The sequence below is a fragment of the Geotrypetes seraphini genome, chromosome 7 (genome assembly GCF_902459505.1).
Source record: "Geotrypetes seraphini chromosome 7, aGeoSer1.1, whole genome shotgun sequence".
Lineage (NCBI taxonomy): Eukaryota > Metazoa > Chordata > Amphibia > Gymnophiona > Dermophiidae > Geotrypetes > Geotrypetes seraphini.
The window spans coordinates 3140204-3162366 of record NC_047090.1 but is presented as its reverse complement, the minus strand read 5'-3'; the positions used below and the strand labels follow the sequence as shown (position 1 = coordinate 3162366).

General features: G+C 40.9%; 1 protein-coding gene across 1 annotated transcript in view; it reads right to left on the bottom strand.

Moving 5' to 3' along the window:
* The window catches only part of BTBD11 (BTB domain containing 11), a 352073-nt gene that overhangs the window by 45876 nt on the left and 284034 nt on the right, over nucleotides 1–22163 (bottom strand). The window contains exons 5-10 of the mRNA XM_033953005.1: nucleotides 21017–21182; nucleotides 18084–18173; nucleotides 14745–14846; nucleotides 11013–11106; nucleotides 10774–10909; nucleotides 5848–6068 (exon numbers count right to left, since the gene is read on the bottom strand). Of these exons, the coding sequence (XP_033808896.1) occupies nucleotides 5848–6068; nucleotides 10774–10909; nucleotides 11013–11106; nucleotides 14745–14846; nucleotides 18084–18173; nucleotides 21017–21182 (809 nt within the window). The remainder of the gene's footprint in view (nucleotides 1–5847; nucleotides 6069–10773; nucleotides 10910–11012; nucleotides 11107–14744; nucleotides 14847–18083; nucleotides 18174–21016; nucleotides 21183–22163) is intronic.

Sequence of the window (22163 nt, the reverse complement as noted above, 5' to 3'; positions counted from 1 at the left end):
GTTATAGATCTTGTCTAATTTAGGCATTAGGAATTACACCCGATTTTAGTTGGTGTAAATTTTGGGGCATGGATCTTAATGCTGTTATTCTATAAATTAGCTTAATTACCACAGGCTATTCATAAACTGGTTCCAAATTGCAACACCAATACACACATTCCAGTCTTCCCAAAAATCAACTATATATACTAAGCTAAGTATTTATAATATTTATAAAATATGAAAAAGCTGTTAAAAATATAAAAAAGTATAAAATGATGTGCGAATATATTCACAGACAGAAACACAGAGCAGACCAATGATATCAAGGAAACTGCAATTTATTAGATAAGCCAAACCAGATGTGATCACGTTTCACCCTCAGACTGCTTCAGGTGAAAATGCTAGATGGGGGGGGGGGGAGGGAGGAAAGAAATCACTCCTCCCTTCTTTTGAGACAAGCATTACTAATCCATGCAGTAATAGAAAAGATGCTACCTTGGCCTTTTGAATCTGCTTGATTTTGTGAAAGTGAGAGAGTGATTAGCCTCAAAAGAAGAGGGAGTGATTTCTTTTTTCCCCTTATAGCATTTTCCCCTGACGCAGTCTGAGGCAAATCATGGACATGCTCAGTTTGGTTTATCTAATAAATTACAGTTTTCTTGACATCATTGGTCTGCTCTGTGCTTCTGCCTAATCCCAAACTGGCATCAGTGGCGTAGTAAGGGGGGCGGGGGTGTATCGCCCCAGAGGCTGTATTCATGGGAGCACCAGCATCTCTCCTCTTCTCCAACCCCTGTACCTTGTTAACTCTTTGCCGGTGTAATCAGCATCACCAACCTGGTGCCTGTGTTAACCTCGGCTCTCCCTCTGAAATCACTTCCTGGTCGTGGGACCAGGAAGTGACATCAGAGGAAGAGCCGTGATTAACACAGGCAGCAGGTTGGAGATGCTGATTACACCGGTGAAAAGTTAATGAGGTACAGAGGAGGGAAGCTGCTTGCGTGGTGGGTGTGCTGGCCCCACTGCCCTGGGCGCCTCCTACTCTCGCTACACCATTGCCTGGCATAAATGCTTGCACCTAAATTTAGGTGTGCCAACTCGGCTTTATGCTAGTATTCTGCGAAGGCATCTTGGGACACAGATACCTTTATAGAACTGGTACTCAAGTGTGAATTAAATCACCTAACTGGAGGTGCTAAGTTGAACATCCCAATGTTCAACTGTACAAGTATATATTTGTGAGTGACCACTGTTGTGCCGTGCACATCTGTTGAGACAGATGGACGCTGTGGGATTAGAAATATCATGTAGTAACGTGTCTACTAAAAAAACACCAGTAGTACACTGAGATCAGAACAAGTAACAGTCACTGCAAATGAATACAAGGAGAAATCTTCCAAGGACAACCACCCGCTGTTTGCCAAATCCAGCTTGTTTGTGCAGATTTTCCTGTAATTACTCTACCAACATAAATATCAGCCCTGCCCAAAGCTATTCAGTTTTATGCAGTGTTTTCCTTGTCATCAGAGCACTTAAGCTCCACAACCAATCTACTGTGCCAAGCTTTTTACCTTACACAAACTCATTGACTAATGTAGCCTGGTGAAAAGATTAAGACACCTTTTTATACAAGGGCATTAAGCTCTAATGTGCTTAACAGGCGGGAAAATGCTTACTGTAAAAAAAAACCAAAAAAACTTTCATGTATTTTGTGAAGATTTCCTATTTCTTATGCACTAAGTTTTCAAAAATATTTTTTTCAAAGGGGGCGAGCCATGGGAAGGGGAATAGGCATGGAAGCTAGGGTGACCAGGTTACTGATTCCAGAAGGGAGACTTTTTAGCCAGTCATGGATTTCTGTCAACCTCATCCTGGTGCATTATGGGACCTCCAGCACTGATTTCAGTGGCTAGATTCATGGACTACAAATACTACATTGCTTTGGTAATTTTAAAACCAGGACTGGCCGAAAAAATCTCCCTTCTGGAATGGGTAACCTGGTCAACCTAATGGAAGCATTATTCAGGTAGCATAATATGATTAGTACATGCTAATGAGCAACACAGATTTAATGAGGGAACACTGTAGGGCCTAGATCGACATGCTTGGTCAATCTAGATGCCTAACTTACTCCCCCCACCCTCCTTTTTTACTAAGCCATGGTAGAGGTTTCTACCTTGGCCCGGAGTGTTAAAAGCTCCAATGATGCTGACGCTCAAAGAATTCCTATGAACGTCGGAGCATTTATTGCCCCGTGCCATAGTAGAAGCCTCTACTGTGGCTTAGTAAAAGGCGGGGTCAGTTTTTTTAATTGGCTTAATCAGCGCTGATAATTGAAAAGCACTGTTTAAAAACCAATTAAAAAATGATTTAAAAGAATTAAATTTGACGGTAGGCGCTTAACTCAGTAGGTGCATACCACATTAAGGTAAGCATGACAGACACACAACACGGAACACTAGAAACAGTAGCAACATGGATGAAAGAGCACAAACCGAAACTGAATCCTGCCACAACAAAATTCCTTCTCCTCGAAAATAACAAAATCCCAACTATAACAAACCTAGTAATAAACTCAATCACATACCCCATTCAACCCACTCTAAAACTTCTGGGAATGTTGCTAGACAGAGGCTGTACCATGCAGCCACAAATCAACAAAACAATACAGAAATCATTCGCAGTCATGAGAAATCTAAGGCAAGTTTGAAAATTCTTTGACAGAAAACAATTCCAGCTCGTGGTCCAGTCCTAGTCCTAGGTCTTCTAGACTACTGCAACATCCTCTGTCTCCCCTGCCCCGCAGCTATGATAAAACAACTACAAACAGTACAAAACACAGCTCTGAGACTTAACTACTCACTGAGGAAACATGACCACATCACAACGGCATACTTCAATTCACACTGGCTCCCAATACAAGCAAGAATACTTTTCAAATTCTACTGTCTACTATTTATAACCATAAACAGAGACAGCCCAGCCTATTTGAACAACCAACTAATCCAAACAACCACAACCAGACATAGGAGAACCCACACACCATTCACGCACCCTCCAATCAGAAACGTAAAATGAAAAAAAATGTACGATGGCTTCCTAACCACTCAAGCAACAAAACTAGACTACCAACTCTCTAATTTACTGATCACGACCTCAGACTACAAAACCTTCAGAAAAGAAATAAAAACTCTGCTATTCAATAAATCCTTATAGACAAGAATCATCTCAATCCCCAATAGCAATCCGCTCCACTATGTAATACCACCGAGACTGTCCAGATAACTCCTTATCTATTCCTAAATGTCCAAATAACTCCTTTATGTAATCCGCCTTGAACCGCAAGGTAATGGTGGAACAGAAATCACTAGAGAATGACAGTCTTTGGTATGCAGAGCAAATATTGTGATATCATAATGTCTCATTCCACTAATATGAGCTAAGCTTATCAGTGATGTCACAATGGCTTCATTATCTTATACTTGGCTCACATAAGAATCAGAGTATGAATGGGCACAACCACTGACTCTTAAGCCTTGCATTGAAGAATGCTGGTGTACAAGGACCAAGGTTGAGACAGACACTAAAGAATAACATGGGATTGTTTCACGCGGTTATCTGCGGGGATGGGAATGGTGATGAATTTTATCATCGTGCCATTCTCTACTTTACACAGCATTCAAATCAAGTCTATTCACGTTAATTCCTAGGTTAACATGTGCTACATCAATTTTATACACACCAGAAAGGCAATTTTCTAAGCTGTTAACTAATCCCCCCTTTTATACAAAGCCATGTTAGGCTTTTTTAATCGCTGGCTGCAGCTGAGACACTCATAGAATTCCTAAGAGTGACAAAGCTAATACTGCCACGGCCGGTGATAAAAAAGCATAACGTGGCTTTGTAAAAAAATAAAAAATAAAAATAAATAAATAAAATAAGGGGGGAGAAGTAAATTTGGGTGCAATTGGCTGTAGATAGGAACAATGAGGTGGAGTCAGATCCACAGAGAAGCAAACTTTATTTCAGGACCCGACACGGCCCAAGTTTCAATAAATGCCTGCGTCAGGGGTCAAAATATGGTCTCTCAACGTACAAATTTCAATCAAAAGTAATCAAATATATACAATAAAACATACTTCTCTGGCATACTGCCCATGCTCTGTAAAAGTTTTTTAAATTAGACCTGCGAGAGCAGTATGTTTCGGAAGTGAGTAGTGGTTTTTGTACATGTTTGATGGCTTCTGATTGAAAATTTTGTACTTTGAGAGACCAAATTTCAACTCCTAATGCAGGCATTTGCTGAAACACAGACCGTGTCGGGTCCTGAACTAAAATTTGCTTCCTGGTGGATGTGACTCCGCCTCATTGTTCCTATCTACAGCCAATTACACTCTACTTGTGTGGTGGACTTTTGAGGTTTTATTTCCCTCTGGGGTACCTAACTAACACACCCCTCCTTTCTAAGAAGCCCTGCTAGGGCTTTTATCGCAGGCCATGGTGGCAAAAGCTCTGACGCTCATAGGAATTCCGGTGATAAAAAGCCCTAATGTGGCTTCATAAGTGGTAAATTTGGGCGCCAGTACTGTGCTTACTTTATTTAATAATAGCATTTGTGCACAAAATTGGTTCTGATAATTGGCAGTTATATGTATAAATGCTAAGTATTAATCTATAAACAATCCCCCCGATATTCTAAACCTACCCTGAAAATCATGCTAGGGCTTATTTTCGGGGAAACACAGTAGAATAGATGACATGTACGTCACGTACGCAAGAGTCTGTCAAAGTTATGAGCATCTGTGTGCATAAGGATACAACCGTCCAGACAAGCATCATTCTTTGACGTGACTGGTCCTTGAAAACTAACAGCAAGTAATTTATTTTTTTATGCAGTAGTTATCCTAACTTGGGCAACAAAGCAATCAAGGCTTTGTTACCGTTTGGATCTTCTTACCTTTGCGAACTTGGATTTTCGGCTCTGACCGAAATTAAATCGAAAAAAAAAAAAAAAAAAAGAGAACAACCGCAGGCGGTGGATGATGAAATGTGTGCTTGTCGACTATCAAGTCGCGTTTGAGTTAAATTGCACTCAAAAACAAGCACCTCCATCGTATTGATTAGCAATTCTTTTCTATCTACTTTAGTGTCATCATTGTTACAATTGTCCATACATAGTTTAAATTACTTTAAATAAATAACTCTCAAATTAAATTTTTTGTTAGTTTTGCAGTTTTATAATTTGAATCATAATATGCCATGAAAAACATTTGCTCTATTTAGTGTGCCGGAGCTAAAAAAGTTTCAGAGACACTGGTCTATCAGATGTCAGATATCAGAGAAGAAAAGTGCTCTGAACGGGCTGTTTCATGGTCTTCCCCGCCGGGGCTGGGTCTTCCCTCTGTAGCATCTTTTTATCCCTCCCTCCCATCCTCCTGTGCAGCACAACACCACTGACTCTCCCACCGTTACTTGGCAGAGGGAAGGCCCTAGCGGGGAAGGCTACAAAGCAGCCCGTTCAGAGCACTGCCACCGTTGCTGCTTTAGGAGGCCTTTGAGCGGAGGTCTGTCAAGTCTCACCGGGAGAGTGGGGATGGGGGGGGGGGTGGGTCACTGAATTGACAAGTCTGCCTTTTTCGGCAAATTGGGCAGCACTAGTTTTGAGGACATTCGGGGGAGGGCTTCGGGGGTTGGTCTTAACTAGGGCTTATTTTGGGGGTAGGGCTTATATTAGGAGCATCTTTAAAAATCATGCTAGGGCTTATTTTCAGGATAGGTCTTATTTTGGGGGAAACAGGGTAGTTCAGGGATGTTTCCAGTGGTTCTTGGACCTTCTGCAAAAAATTCTGTAACATAAGAACTGACCTAGGCTTCTGATGTCAATTGTTACGTCCACATATCCGTGTTCAGCACTGTGGTACATGGCTTCCTTCAGAGCTTTCAGCTTGGCTTTGCTGTTACGGCTGGGACACAAGGCACCAGGAGTGGATTCTGGAAGGTCAGTTCCCTCGGCCAGTATCTCCTCCAGGGACAGGATGTCATTCTTTTCTTTCTCTGGCTGGGCTAGAAGCTTCCGGAACACATTCCTACCAATTGCAACCAAGCAAAAGTGAATTGAGGAGGAAAAGGCAGTAGGTGGCAGAAGTATCTTCTAGGACACTAACAATATTCTCCCTTGCCATATCATCAATGATTATAAATAAAAAAAAAAAGCATATTAATAGTATTTTAGGATGTCTTTCAGTAAATGGCACAGGGTCTATGTCCTTTATTATATTGTACTATTATGAGTATGTTCATATCAATCTGAAAGACTTTTAAATTGCTAAAAGGAATTGACATAATGGAGCAAGCTCACTCACCAACAGGGGGAAAGGATGGTGAGCAAGAAACAGCGTTATTCACATTGGCAAATGTAACCCAGTCTCGGACCAGAGGTCATGGCCTGAAGCTGAGAGGGGACACGGCCAAGACAAACGTCAGAAAGTTCTGCTTCACACAGCGAGTGGTGAACGCCTGGAACTCTCTCCCGAAAGAGCTGGTGGAGGAAACCACCATTCTAGGATTTAAGGGAAAATTGGACGCACATCTTCTTGCAGAAGACATTGAGGGATACGAGTGACATTGTATTCGCCAGGGTGTGCCTGGCTGGGCTTCCGCGTGCGCGGAACGCCGGACTAGATGGACCCCGGGTCTGATCCGGTGCAGGCATTTCTTATGTTCTTATGAATTTATTACAAGTTTCAGAAAAACTACCCCCCCCCCCAAAAAAAAAAAAAGTGAAATTTGTTTTATTTCATAGGCATTAGTGTTTTAGTTTAGTTTTTCCTGCTCTTTAAGACTACCAGTTTAATCAGAACAGGTCTCTACTTTGGCTTTAGTATTATGAGTCTTCATTCACAACTTCAGACCTGCCAATTCTCCCGCATTCAGTGGAGAAACTCCTGGGTAACTTCCCGTATTCCCACTGGGGAGTGAAGATCTCCTGCTGCCGTGGGACTAGTCTCATAAAATCTTACAGTTCTTATCACGAGACAATTTATTAAGGCATCTTCTGCTGCCTGATGGGGAGGCGGCTTATTAGTGCCGCGGTTGAGGTTTTTGAAGGGGTGAAGCCGGGAGGTGGATTGAGCGGGTCTGGGGCATGACTGAGTAGAGCTGGGGGCGTGGCTGGAAGGAGTGGGGAGGAACAAGGATGTGGCTTAAAATTTATCTCAAAAGATTGGGCATCCTTTGGCAGCTCTGAAACTTTTAGGGATTTTTGCCCTCTCCATTCTAGCTAGCCTTAGTCGCTGCAGGGAAAATTCTTGGACAAGTTCCACAGACCACAACACCCTTGAGAACTAAATTTATATTTAACATGACTGAGTAAATGGAGAGTCATTCTAAAAGGGGCACCTAGATTTAGATGCCACGAAAGCACCTATCTGAAGCGGTACACCATTAAAAGCGGACAAAGACGTGCCGACAAGCATGCGCCGACAAAAATGTGCCGGTTCACCCTATTTAAAGCCTTACCTTTTACGCTCTGAAAGGGGGTGTGTGGGTGGGAAACCCTCCAACTACAGTTAGAAGTGCTGGTGCTCCCGTTAGGGGGTTGCGGGGCCCCCCAATACACTGAAAACTCCTGTTTTTCCCAGTTCCCTCCCACCCCCCTCCCACCTCCCCCAGCGGGAGCACCAGGACTTCTAACTCTAGTGGGGGATTCCCCCCCCTCAGAGCGTAAAAGATAAGGTTTTAAATAGGATGAATCGGTGAACCACATAAGTCCGGTGCATTTTTGTCGGCATGGTTTTGTTTGCTGCGCTTTTGAAGCATCACCATTTGAAGCCTATCCTATAAAGAAGGGTAGGTGCCCACTTCTTTTTTTTTTTTAATAGAACACTAGTGCAAATCACCTTACACACACCTACTTTGCAGGTATCAACATTTACACTAAAAATAGACCAGGTCTAAATGCTTACACCGAGATGGCAAAAGAACACACACAGATTCTAAGATTTTATGATATGTAAGTGAGCACTCAACCCTATGACTGCCCACCTGCTAAGTATATACCATCGTATCTTGGTGCGTACTTCTAGAATACCCTGGAAAATGGTCATTTATGCACATGTGAATATATAGAGGGGCATTAACTCCCCACCCCATCTAAGTCCAACTTGGGTGTTTCCAGCTGAACATCCAAAGTTGGAGGGACAAAAATGGCCATTTTCGAATGGCAAACTGTTGGACGTCCAAATATAATTTTTAAAAAAAAATTGTCTACTTAGATGTCTTGGCCACGGGGATGTCTAACTTTTTACTCCATTTTCGATCAGAAAAGCATCCATGTTGAAAATGTCCTAATCCTGATCATTTGGACAAGGGTGGGGTCAGCATAGTAATGGACTGTCCACATAGACATCCCAACAGAGCAATGGACACTGCTATGAACACATAAAGGGTGAAAGATGTATATCTCACCATAACCCCCTTATAATTTATGCTGAGTCCCCCAACCCTTCCCCTAAAACCTACTATATCCTCCTGTGTACCACCCCTATAGCACTTATGGCTACAGGTGGCACCTATATGGCAGTATAGGTGTTTTGGATGGGCTCACATGTTCTACCATAAATGTGTGTTAGAGTGGCTTATGGGCCTGTGTCCTCCTCTCTATGGTTCACTAGCCCACCTATCAGGCTACTTAAGACATCTGTGTGCAGCTCTACTAGACTTCCCCATAACAGATGCTGCTGTTTTAGAGACAGGTGTGTACCTTTTTGTTCTCTTTTTGGTGTGGTGGAAAGGGGTCAGTGAGCAAAGGGGAAATGTGGGTGTGCCTTACCTTGATGCATGCAGTGGTCATCAGGTCAGTTTGGGCACATTTGTGGCACTTAGATGCTTCTAAAACAGGTCTAGTTCCAAACGTGTAAGTTCTGTCCAGGAAGTCTTGCATAACATTTGATTATCACTGCAAGACATCCATGTCTAACCTGCCCTTAGGCATGCTCAAAGCACACCTCCACCATGCCCATCCTGTGCTCTGGATGAACAGAGGCTGACACCTCAGTAGACATTCAGAAAGGCGGTTTCGATTATCGGCACTTGGACGTTCTGATGATTAGGCCTGGATTCTAATTTAATCTAATCTTTAGTTTAATATACCGATTCATCCCTACAAGAGGGCTCCACTCGATTAACAAAATGTTAGCAAAATATACAAGGGCTTAGAACAAAACTTTATCTTCTAGAGTCATTGGCTTGAAGAGGAGGAGGAGTCAATAATAAATTTCTGAAATAAGTATGTCTTCAGTACTTTACGGAGAGTTGATAAATGAGGGAGAAGTCTGACTGTAGAAGGAAGGTCATTCCAAATTTTTACGAACAGAAAGGAAAAGGATCAACAGAAATTGGCCATAGTTTTTATTCTCTTAGCTGTGGGAAAGCCATGTTTAAATTTCTGAGAACTCCCGAGATTAGAATTTTTTTGTGATTCTCTAGCTGGCGTCAACTTTTTAGGTGCTGGTAGTTTCAAGGCACCTACCAGTGACGGCAACAGCGTCGGTTACAGAATCTGGGTTCTAGTGCTTGGTCTCTGGTGGTGCATCACCTACATTCCTAGCAATAGGCATTAGTTTTCAGGCAGTGATTAAGAGGGGTCAAACGCAAGATTGAAATAAATATGCACACAAAAAGGGCTAGAATCCCAGCATTTATGAGCCATCATGCCAACTACATAAAGGCTCTCCCTTATGGAAACTACCCTCTAGATGTCACTAATGTGCATTGCCTGCGACCACCCAGACTTTGCCCACAGGGCTGTACATTTAAATGCAATTGCTATACATCCCCACCCCCACTCAGCCCGAGAACAGCAGAATTTGGATCTCTCACACAGCTATACCCTATCCCTTTGTCTCCAGTTTTACTTTAGAATTCCCAGTGATTTCTTTGCCCATCATGCAAAAAAAAAACCTCCCTTCTGAAATACTAAAATGCTTTCAGATTTATTCTGAAAACAAACAGCACATAAAAACTTTCACCTACAATTTTTAAAAAGACTATTTTCTGGAGGGATTATGTGTAATTTACCAATTGCTTCATTTTCATTTCATTAACATTAGCAGTTAGAATCCGCAATATACCCTGGAAGAAATTCAATAAATGGCGCCAAGTCTTAGGTGCCAAAAAAGTCAGTGCTAAGCTAAACATTTAGCGTGGACCCCATGCCTAAATTTTGGGTGTCAGATTTATGCCTGCTAAAACCTGAGGTAAATGCCAGTGCCCAAATTTGGCACAGTTAGGCAGCGTTCTGAATCCTGCATGCAACTTTTTGGAAGGCCCCCAACACGGCCAAGGCCATGCCCCCTTTCGAGATACATGCCATGGAAGTTAGGCACCATGCCTTATAGAATAGCATACTTTCAGATATGCGGGCAAATTTTAATGTGTATCAATTAACATCAATAATAGGTTGTTACAACCCATGATTCAGAGCTCATTATCCAATTTATTTGCATGCACATCTTAGAAGCACATCCAGAGTTTGGAATATAACTTTGTGTGCCATATACAGAATCTGGAAGTTTGTATTTATGTGTGTATAGCTTGTCAAACTTTGGACTTCACAGAGATCTACTGAATTATAACAGATGAATGTATGTAATGTAAACCCAGACATGAGGGGAACAAAATCTACTTTCTGAAGACAGATCTCCCTTCATAAGTCTTGTGTTAATGATCAGTTTTTCCTTTACTTGGTGTTCCTTTGTGATCTCATTGCATGCTTCCATCTTTCCATCCTACCTGTGTCCATGTGCAGCAGCCTGACTGAAGGAATTCATATCACCTTGCGGAGCAGTAGAAATCCCATTTCTATACATCGTTCCAATCATTGGATCAGCTCCTCGCTCCAGCAGCAAACTTACAAGCTCAAAATGCCCTAAATTATAAATAAAAGAATATTTAAGATCTTCCAAATCCTTATTTGAAACTCAAATTCTTTTTATTTTGCAATGAATCGGTATTTTATAAGGGACTCTTACCAGCAGCAGCTGCCAGTTGTAAGGGGGTTTCAGAATAATTCTCCTCACCATGATCTAAAGAACCTTCCACGTTAGCTCCAGCGTCCAGCAAAAGCTGTGAAGAAAATCACGGTAATGAGATAAGATACTTCAGAATGATTAAATGGCTAACATTTACAGTGAGTGATACGTAACAACTAACAGCATAATTCTGTAACTTGGTGGGTACATTAGGGTGACCAATTATCGGCCATGAATTTAAGAGAGATGTAATTGTGACAAATTTTTAGCAGCACAGGGTCACTCCAGCAAATGTTCATGGAATGGATATTATTAAACAAAATAATTAATTTACATTGTTTATAATATACAGGTCACAATATAGAATAAAAATTTACAAATTTGCATGGTTCTTGGTCCTAACCTATATGTGTATTTGTCTGCTGATGCTACACAACTAAGCTGGAAGGATCAAAAATATATATATATATATTAACTCATTAGCTCTCTAATAAGGAAATTCCTGGGAAATAAGTGAGAGTTGGTCACCCTAGCATACATGAAAGAATGAGCATGCATACCTTTTCTGTCTGGGCTTCAGCAAATTTTCAAAAAGAAAGATACACACCTACTTCTGCTGGGCTACATTATCCCAGGGAAATCTATATGCTTGCTCGCTCTTTATCATGCATAGTATTTTTCAAGTTTGGAAAGGGTGGTGAATGCCTGGAATGCCCTCCCGAGAGAGGTGGTGGAGATGAAAACCGTGATGAAATGTAAAAAAGTGTGGGATGAACATAGAGGATCTCTAACTAGAAAATGAATGGTTTAAATCAAACAAACTAAAGTCAGTACTGGGCAGTCTTGCATGGGCTGTGTCTCGTATATGAGAATTCAGTTTAGGATGGGCTGGAGAGGGCTTTGATGGAAGCTCAAGTTCAAGCTCAATTTATTTGATATACTGCAAATATAAAACCAAAGTAAATCTAAGTGAATTGCAATAAAATGTATCTCAGAATTCAATTTAAGTGCATTTGTATTGCATTTAAGATCCTATTTGACATTTTTGTCACTTTGACTCCTTTAGACTGGAATGTTCATAGATCTCATCTTGCCAGAAGTTCTCAAAAATTAAAACTTACATTTACATATTAGTCGTGGCAATGGATATGGCTTATTCAACAGTGACTAGAAGTCTATATGTTAGTATCCCTACTTCTGTCCATACTCGTTGTCACACATTTGAGTGATACACTAACTTTCACCGCTTCTGATGTTTTAAGGCAATTGAAAAACAGCTGACAGATGCCATTATGGATGACGTGAAGTACTATATCACTGGGAGGCAATGGAATTTTCACTCGGGTTGGGAGCTAAGCTTGGATCTTTAGATCAGTGGATGAAGAGTACTGGAGTATGTCATCTTTTGGCTTATCTGCTTTTTGAAATGGAAATGGATTTGGATTGCGACTAGGATGGGATTTGAATGCACTAAAATGGACAGAATTTGAATTTGAATCCAAAAGTCAAGATGAAGAGCGTTTCTGCAACTGTCACTAATAGATGAACGTAATGGCTATGATTGGCTGAATACATTTGTCAGAAATGCTGCCTTTACCAATTAAAATGGATTACAAGAAAGGAAGGAGGTAGGCGGAATATATGAGAACCTGATGACGTCGATTTCACTCAGGAAACGGAAGCGCATGCGTTCAGAATTAACATTTCCGGTTCTTAATTTATATTGTTTTCGTGGAGTTGAAGCTGAATGACAAAGGTGAAAGACGTCAGTATAATCATTGATATGAAAAAAAAAAAGAGAAACACAAAATGTGCGTACTGCGTGCAGCACTCCTGGTTTGGTGCTTTGTATCGTCATTGGTACATGATAAAGTTTCCTCTTTAAAATCGGGGGTGAAAAAAACGGAAGTTTATAAGATAGTAGTGCATATGTCATTACTCTCATGGATTTCATTGGTTACATCGAAAGTGCATATGATGAAGATCACATTGGAAAGATGCATAAGGATATAAAATTTGAAGCTGGTCGTCCGAGGATTGAAGACTGAATATAATATTGGCTCCTGGAAGTATCAAATTCTATAAAAAAGATAACAAGTGCTTCTCATCTCATGCAGCTGATGAATTACACATCCCAAGATCGTATGCGGTCACAAATTGATGGTTTAATATGAATGACAATGAAATACAGTTTCAGAAGAAAATACGCATATTTAAAAGTGTTTATTATTTGGAATAGATTTTATTAATATTTATTATTTTAGATTAGTGCTGGAAAATGTTAAGATGCAGGTGGGTAATAGCACTAAGGCCCATAGTGATTTTAAAGAAATAGGGGTGTTTCTTAAAAATGGATGATGATACAATTTGTAGTTGAGCGGTACAATTGATTCATATATACTTAGTCTTATAAATTGGACATTAGATATTTTGGGACAACTAAATGTAGTTTGAAATACTAAAAAGTCAGATTATTTAGAGATTTTAATGGATTCGTTTCTTATTTAATTAAACACATTAATTCATTAATTATTCAATTCATTTTAAAATTTTATTCTGGGGATACAACATTGTTTTTAGTATTAAGATAAGTTACTTTTATTTAAACAATTGAGTTTGAGGTCTTTATAAGTATAGATGTAGTAATTCTTTTTTAAGGAATTATTAATTTATTTCTAATACCTCTATAAATTGAATAATTGCTTATCAAAATATTATTTTGAATATTGAAATAGTCATAGTATTTAATAAATTATAGAAGATATGATAATAAGGTTTATATTTTGGGTATTGTTTTCTATGTTTAATGGATTGAATAAATAAATTAAAAGGGAGAATATTGTATTGAATTAAGGTTTTAAAAAAGTATTTGAAGTGTGCACTATAATAATTCATTTAGTTTAAATGTTTTATAAAATATATTGATCTTATAAGATTACATAAAATAATTAAACAGTTTGGTTTACAATTACAATGGAATTGGATGGTATTAAGAATAGAACCTAATTTATAATTTATACTAATCAGCTTCAGTTGTTATATTTGATCCCATTTGGAAATACATTTAATACAAAGAGATTATATATTACAGTATATATGTTTGATATGACCCATTGAATTAATTATTTATTTATTTAAGTCAATATAGTTATTATTATATAGAATCTTTATTCGATTAAAATATAGAAGGTATTTAATATTGATCTAATAGGAGTAATGGAAGATATATAGATTAATTGATGATAGGTCTAAATTTTTGATATGTTTACTATTAATTATTATTAAGGGAATCAGATAATGATTAACATGATAAACCTAGTTACTAGTCTTAATGTGCATTATCAAGCAAAAAATGTCATGAAATGTTTTGATGATTCATTCAAGTGCAATTTTGCAGTTATTTAATATGTATATACATATATATTTAATGTACTATTTTTGAATTTAAAAAAATCAATAAAGATTAAAAAAAAAGATCACAAAGAAAGATCCATTAACATTCATTGGAGTTATAGCCTAAATCTGGGCTATATGATAGAATTGCATAATTTACATACTTACTTGTGTGCTCCACCCATGTACCTGCCTACCAGCTAAGTACACACCAAGAAATGTATTTTTCCACTAATTTATATGCAGAAATGGCTGCTTACTCATATCAGTGACTAAAATACTGTCCTTTATAAGCCTCCCTGCTCCCTAAAACTAGGCAGCCCCACATAGCAGAAGTACCTGAACTACAGGAATGTGTCCTTGTAATACAGCAAATGTCAACGCAGTCCAATGGCGAGTTTCTGGATGGACGGATGGATGTCGATGAGCTGTTACAGGAACCTAAAAAGAACAATCAATTAAATGTAGTTCACTGCATATTTTCTGTGTAATTATGACGTTTCAAAGAATAGGAACTCTGAGCGTCGGGAGCAGCATGGGCCATTCAGCGTGGCTCACTGCGCTAAAAGCTGCTAGCGTGGTTTAATAGAAGAGGGGGTTAGTGTCACTGAAAATAACCTTTTAGCTCTTGAGCTGGAAACGGACTGTTTTGGGGGTGTTGCAAGGGCGGATTTGACACTTGACCGGTTAAGTGCCGATATTCAATGATTGACCAGCCAAGGTAACCGCACAAATAAGACCACATAACAGTCAGTCCTATATTTATGTGGTAACCCATTGCCGGTTAAGTGCTGAATATCACACTTAACTGGCTATTCATTAGCTAACCCCGCAAACCCGAAAATTCAATGCTGGTGCCCAGACACGGCCCAGTATTGAATTTCCAGGTTTACTGCCAGTGGCAGTTACCACTGGCTGAATATCACGCCCCTATGATGATTAAATCAGATGGCCTACAACAGTGATCTCCAACTTTTTTCATGTACAGGAAGCTCCGAGGGCAACCAAAAGATTTCAGTGCTACTAATTTTGTAAACCAAATTAACCTGCTTGTTCAGACTGGGTATTAAGCATCAAAAATTAATACCAACATTGATTTTACAACACTTTATAGGATATATCTTAAAAACTCACTTTATTTTGGATTGCCAACAGAAGCAAATTCCATAAATGAGACACTCGAGTAACACATTTGAGAGATTGTTTGCAGTTGTTTGGCAGTGTTCAAGGCCCAATTAGAAGCCCACCTCTTTGAGCGTGCTTTCAACTCCTAACTCCTTTCACCTGGGTTCTGCATCCCCAACCTTATATGTCGTGACTGTCTGTTCAAGTTAGATTGTAAGCTCTTCCGAGCAGGGACTGTCTATATTTGTCAAAATGTACAGCGCTGCGTACACCTTTCAGCACTATATAAGTGATAAGTAGGAGTAGTAGTACTATATCAAGTGAGCAAGATTGAAATTTACGATTTGAAGATCATTTCTGTCAACTGATTGAGGGCCACAATGGAGCCACATGAGTCCCTGAGACCGTGCATTGGAGACCACTGGCTTACAGCTTGACAAACTAAAGATTTTTCACAATGGTTTGGCTTACATAGCAAAGTAAAATACTGGACCCATGGCCCCGCCCCCAGCCAGCATCTGCGCAGGCGCAACGCAATGATGCAATTTTGTCAGGAAGCTTTTCAAAACCCGGACAAAATGCCAGATTTTGAAAAGCCATCTGGATCTCCGGACATGTCCTCGAAAGGACATGTCTGGGGAAACCCAGACGACTGGTAACCCTAGTCTGGCTTAAACTAGCAAGAAAACATTTTTGACAGTTCCACAATGACTTGGGAAATGTCAACAGCATGTTCCATGACGTTAAAACCCCAAAATTAGTAGAACACCAGCATTCATAGTTTTCCATTTGCAGATAACAGTACACGCGTTTTTGAAAAGAAGATGCGTTATTTGGAAAAAGAGTGCGGTCCTTCCAAAATAATGCACACATGCATACGTGTGAAACATAGCGCAGGAAAGGAAAGGAGTACACACTGTTTTAAAAAAGAGTATGCCCTTTTTCCAAATAGTGCCCCTCTTTCACAAGAGTGCACACTCACGGACTTTGCTCCTGCAGCAAAAAAAAATAAATAAATAAGTAGCCAACAGCACAAATGAACATTCCTGGAAATGACATGGGAAGTGACATTGAACCAGTGGCATAGTAAGGGAGGGAGGGGAGGGGGTGGACCGCCCCAGGCGCCGACACCTCTCCTCCTTTCTCCCTCCACCCCGCCCCTTCCCACTCCTCCTCTGCCACACGCAGGCACCTTCACCGTACCTCTAGCTTTTCACTGGCATGAACAGCAGCTGCCTTTTGACGTTACTTCTGGGTCCCGCAACTAGGAAATGACCTTAGAGGGAAAGCCAACGCCGGCAAGGGCAGCAAGTTGGAGATGTTGCTTGCGCCGGGGAAGCTAAACAGTTTTGCGGGAAGGGGGGCATGGGGAAGGAGCAGGGGAGCGGAGAAGAGGGGTGAGGGCACCTCCATCCCAGGCATCTCTCATCCTCGCTATGCCAGTGCATGAAACAAACCTTTTCTGGCTGCCCGTTCCTAAATGTTAATGCATAAATGTGTGTCAACCTTAATGATATTTGATGTCACCTTATAACGGCTTTCCTCTGCTATGGTAAAAATCCACTTTCAGCTTTATAAGAAATAATTTTAAAAACTGGAGTTTTGACCAAGATAGACCAGCTGAGATGTTTGCCTGTTGCCGTATAAGGACAGACATGGGGGAAGCTACTGCCTGCCCTGGTATCGTGGAATGCCGCTACTTGGGTTTCTGCTGGGTGTGACCTGGATTGGCCACTGTGGAAATAGAATACAGGGCTACATTGGTCTGACCCACTGTGGCTATTTTTATGTTCTTGTAGCAAATAAGCATGCCTTGGCCACTAGATGGATGCTCATAGCATTTGGAAAAATGTTATTACACACACACCTATAATCCCTTTCCATACAAATTCAAAATATGCAGATGTTCCAAACTCTGCATCTTGGTATATGTGGGGATAATTCTCAGACCACAAGAGCAGTGGCGTCACACAGGAGGTTAGCACCCAGAGCGGTGGGCCTGGCGTTGCCCCTTCCCACTCATCCCCTTCCCACTCATCCCCTCCGCTTGAAAACTCCACCCCCACCCCCACTGCTTGAGTGCTCTGTCACCCGCGTACCTCTTGACATGTTTGCTGGTGTGAACAGCATCTTCCACCAGCTGCCTGCACCGGCCTCAGCTCCCTTCCAACATCGCGCCCTGGTCCTGCGACCAGGAAGTGATGTCAGAAGAGATCTGAGGCTGGTGCGAGCAGCAAGAGGAAGACACTGCTCATGCCGGTGGACATTTAAAGAGGTAGGCCAGGGGGGCAGAGAGGCGCCGGCAGCAGGGCCCCCGTGAAGACAGCACCCAGGGCGGTCCGCCCTTCCTGCCCCCTTACTATGCCACTGCACAGTAACCAGCTATCATCCAATGAATATCAGCGGATAGCCGGCTATGTGCTATTGGACAGTCAGGAATCATTCTTGGCCAGCCAAAAAGTGCTGAATATCAGGCACTTTGCGCATAGAAATATTGTAATTCGGACATCTGAGTGAAGGACTCCAGGAATGCTATGGCAGTTATAATCTTACCTCAACGTTCAGTTCTGCTCCAGCATCCAGAAGCATCTGGACCATAGCCTCATCACCTCGGACACAGGCATACATCAGCGGGGTCATTCCCTATACAATTTGTGGGAAGTTTAAAAAAACAAATGGCATGAAGTGCTTCTTGGAAATGCTAACTTCCTTTTTCTTTAACTATTAAAGAGAAAGAACACTTAAAAGTCAATCCCGAAAAACGTTGGCATTGTTCTAGAACAGTGCCTCTCAAACTTTTTTAGCTCCGGCACACTAAATGGAGCAAATGTTTTTCGTGGTACATTATAATTGAAATTATAAAATTGCAAAATTAACAAAAAATTTAATTTGAGAGTTATTGATTCTATTCTACCTTCTTTAAGTTCACCATTGTTAAAATTGCCCATAGATAGCATAAAGAATTTTAAATAAATATGATGGATGTGCTTGTTTTTAAGTGCAAATTAACACAAAATGTGGCTCGATAGTTGACAAGGAAACACGCATTTCATTATCTACCATCTGCAGTCGTTCTCTCTTTTTTTTTGTAATTTAATTTCTGTCAGAGCTGAAAATCCAAGTTTGCAAAGGTAAGATACAATCACTAACAAAGCCTCGATTGCTTTGTTGCTCAAGTTAGGATAACTACTGCATGAAAAATAAAAATAAAATTGCTTGCTGTTAGTTTTCAAGGAGCAATCGCGTCATAGAATGTCTGGGCAGTTGTATCCTTAAACGCACAGACGATCATAGCCATTGACACTCTTGCATATGCAACGTACGTGTCTTCTATTCTAGTGTATACTTACGAAGAGAATTTTTAAAAAATAAAATAAAATTCTAGAATCTCTCGTGGCACACCCGGAATCTCTTCGTGGCACACATTTTGAGAGACACTTCTAGCTAATAGGCTGAGAAAAAAGAACTTAGAATTACACCTTCTATCAGTGGCATTAACACGACACCAAGTGATAATTTTAGACTTGTGTGGAACACCTTTTGTCAATGGAATAACAAATTTCTTCTGTAGTATGGTGTATTTTATTATGTAACACAACAAAAGAAAAAAGAAGACCCAACAATCCACAGTTAAATCAATCCAACGAGAAAAACAAAAAAGACTGTGGATATAGATGTTCTGGAAAATGATTTATTATCTTTCTTCACAATAAAATCATAAAAATACAAATGTATATGTCCGACTAGACTCTACACGGTCCATGTTTCGGCAAACACGCTTTCCTCAGGGGTCCAGTTGATGTTAAAGTGTACAAATAAAAAAAGGCTAAGGCAAAGATACTTGGTCTTTGAGCAAATAGCCGAGAATGACTGGAGACAAGCAAAATATAGCAAAAAAAACATGTAGGGTCCAGTCGGACATTTACATTTGTATTTTAACGATTTTATTGTGAAGAAAGATAATAAATCATTTTCCAAAATATCTATATCCACAGTCTTTTTTGTTTTTTCTCATTGGATTGTATTTTATTATGTATGCATGATTGTTCTCCATTCTGGATAACGGCAGACTACAGATAATATACTATAAACTATACCTAGTGTGGGTTTCATTTGCTGGTTTATATCTAGTCCAATAAATTTGTCCTTTCTTGCAAATACTTTTAGAAATTGCTCTCCATAACATAAGAGAGTGCCTTTGAACATCTGCCTAATGTAAGAGGTATGGAAGATAATATCTTGGGAATGAGGAGAGATGTGGGGCCTGGGGAGAGACTGGACGGGAGTAGTACATGTCTATTGCTAGAGATAGGGTTACCAGACATCCAGGAAAACCTGGACGTATCCTCTTTTTAGAGGACTATCTGGGTACCCGGAAGGGCTTTTTTTTAAAAAAAGGGGGAAAGCAGTCCTACAGCAGCAGGCTTCCCTCGTTTCCGCAGCCAGCCTGACTGAAGATTCAATGCAGTGGTCGGGAAGGAGGTAGGTGGGGAAGTCAGGAGCTGGAGTGAGAGGACTGTGGATCCCGCTGGGGGCGGGGTATGAATTGGTGCAGGCTCTGGTGTTGGAGCCCGGTTGGGTGAAAAGTGAGAGAGCGGCAGATGTTGGAATAGGGAAGGGAAGAGTTGCAGTACCATGGGAAGAGGCAGGGGAGAGACGAGAGAGATATTGGTCCTGGGGTAGAGTACAGGAGAAAGAGTAAAGAAAGAAGAGAACAGGGACAGGGATAGAATAATGGCCTTGGAGGCAAGGGAAGAAAGGATAGACAGATAGGGATGGAGCCTGAGACTGAAAGGATGATGAGATGAAGTGGAGGAAAGATGAGGGCCAAAATGGTATAGAGGATGGGAAGGAGGACTAAGGAAATGGGTGAAAGGTGGTGAGGTGGGACTGGTGGGAGATATAGGGCCATCAGATTTTACTTATGTAAAATCCGGACCCATAGACCCGCCCCCAGTTCCACCCATCCCCGCCCTATTACGCCCATGTCATGCCCCGACCTCACCCATAGCCCCACCCCCTCAGCCTGTTCTCATTGGTCAGGATGGCATCCGCACATGCGTAGATGTGACATGATGATGTAATACGTGCATGCGTGTGATGTCACTGCGTTGCATCCAGGCATGTGCAGATGCCCCTCCCGACGCACTCTACCCTAAAAAATGTTTACGGGCCAATTTATGAGCATATATCTCAGACAGGAGCATATGTATGCTTTGAATTTCAGCCTCAACATGATTTTTTTTTTCAGGTTTCATTCTATAACTCTTCTTTGACATAATCTTAATATTCAGTCTCCGTGAACAGTAACTCAACCTTACAAAGGGTACTGCTCAACAGCACACTGAAAAACGTGAGTTAAGGTAGCAGAGGGCAATGGGAAGAAGGTATTTAACAAAGATACTACAACTGCTGTGTCCCAGAATGCTCTACTTGACTTGTACAATGACAAAATAAAAAGCCGCTTGGCTCTTAAACTCTCTCACCTGTTCACTCATAGTGTTGATTCCATCTGGTCCCAGTAGAGACACTGCCTGTTTCACCAGATCAGTTCTGCCACAGTTCAGCATTCGGAAGCCCAGGTCCTGCTTAAACTTTGCCTCTGTGGCCACTGCGTCCAGTTTCCGGGAAGCACAGAAACAGTCATCCGTTCTGTAGAAGTCAAAAAAGTCACAAGGGGATGCATGAGTAGCAAGGAAAAGCCTTCATCTGGAGTTTTGAAAAGATTTAAAATACAAAAATGACATCATTTTCATAATACGTAGAACAACAATGCAGTCTATGAGAGAGAGTAGAAAAAGCAAATAATGTGAATACAGAAATGCTATCATTTGTTAAGAGAAAGTCTGACTGCCTGATATCTATCCACTGCTAACTGCCAATATTCAGTGGGAGATAGCTGGCTAATCTCTGCTGAATATTCACAGTTAGCAGCTAAATTCGTTCAAAAGCTGCCATCATTGAGCGCTGACTGGCCAAATATAGTGGCCTCGCAAATAGCAGGCCTGTCTTTGGCCGCAGTAAACCTAACCAGCCAGCATTCAATATTGACTTAGATTAAGTTATAGCCTCTAAAAGAAACCCTGGATATTCAAATGCCGGTCACCAGAAACAGCCCATCAACCACTGGACTTAGCCGTCCCATTTCCCGTGGCCTGAATATCAGCCCCATAATCTCTTAGGCTTCAAAATATTTTTCCTTTTTTCAATGAAAAATGGTATAAACAACAGTGATATGTCTAGTAAAAGAAGTAAAACAGTCTGGAGACCTGTGTCTGTATATGGGAAGATGTCTGCGTATGTCTGGCAGCGCTACAGAAATGATTAGTAGCACCCTGTTTCCCTGAAAATAAGCCCTATCCCGAAAATAAGCCCTAGCATAATTTTTAAAGATGTTCCTAATATAAACCCTACCCCCAAATAAGCTCTAGTTAAGATCAACCCACGAAGCTCCCCCCCCAAATGTCCTCGACACTCCCCAACTCCATCCCTGACACTAGTGCTGCCCGATTCGCTGAAAAAAATCAGACTCTTCAATTCAGCGACCCCCACCCCGGTAAGACCTGACATACCTCTGCTGAGGCCTCCTAAAACAGCAGCAGTGTCAGCGCTTTCTCCCCCCCACCCCCATGT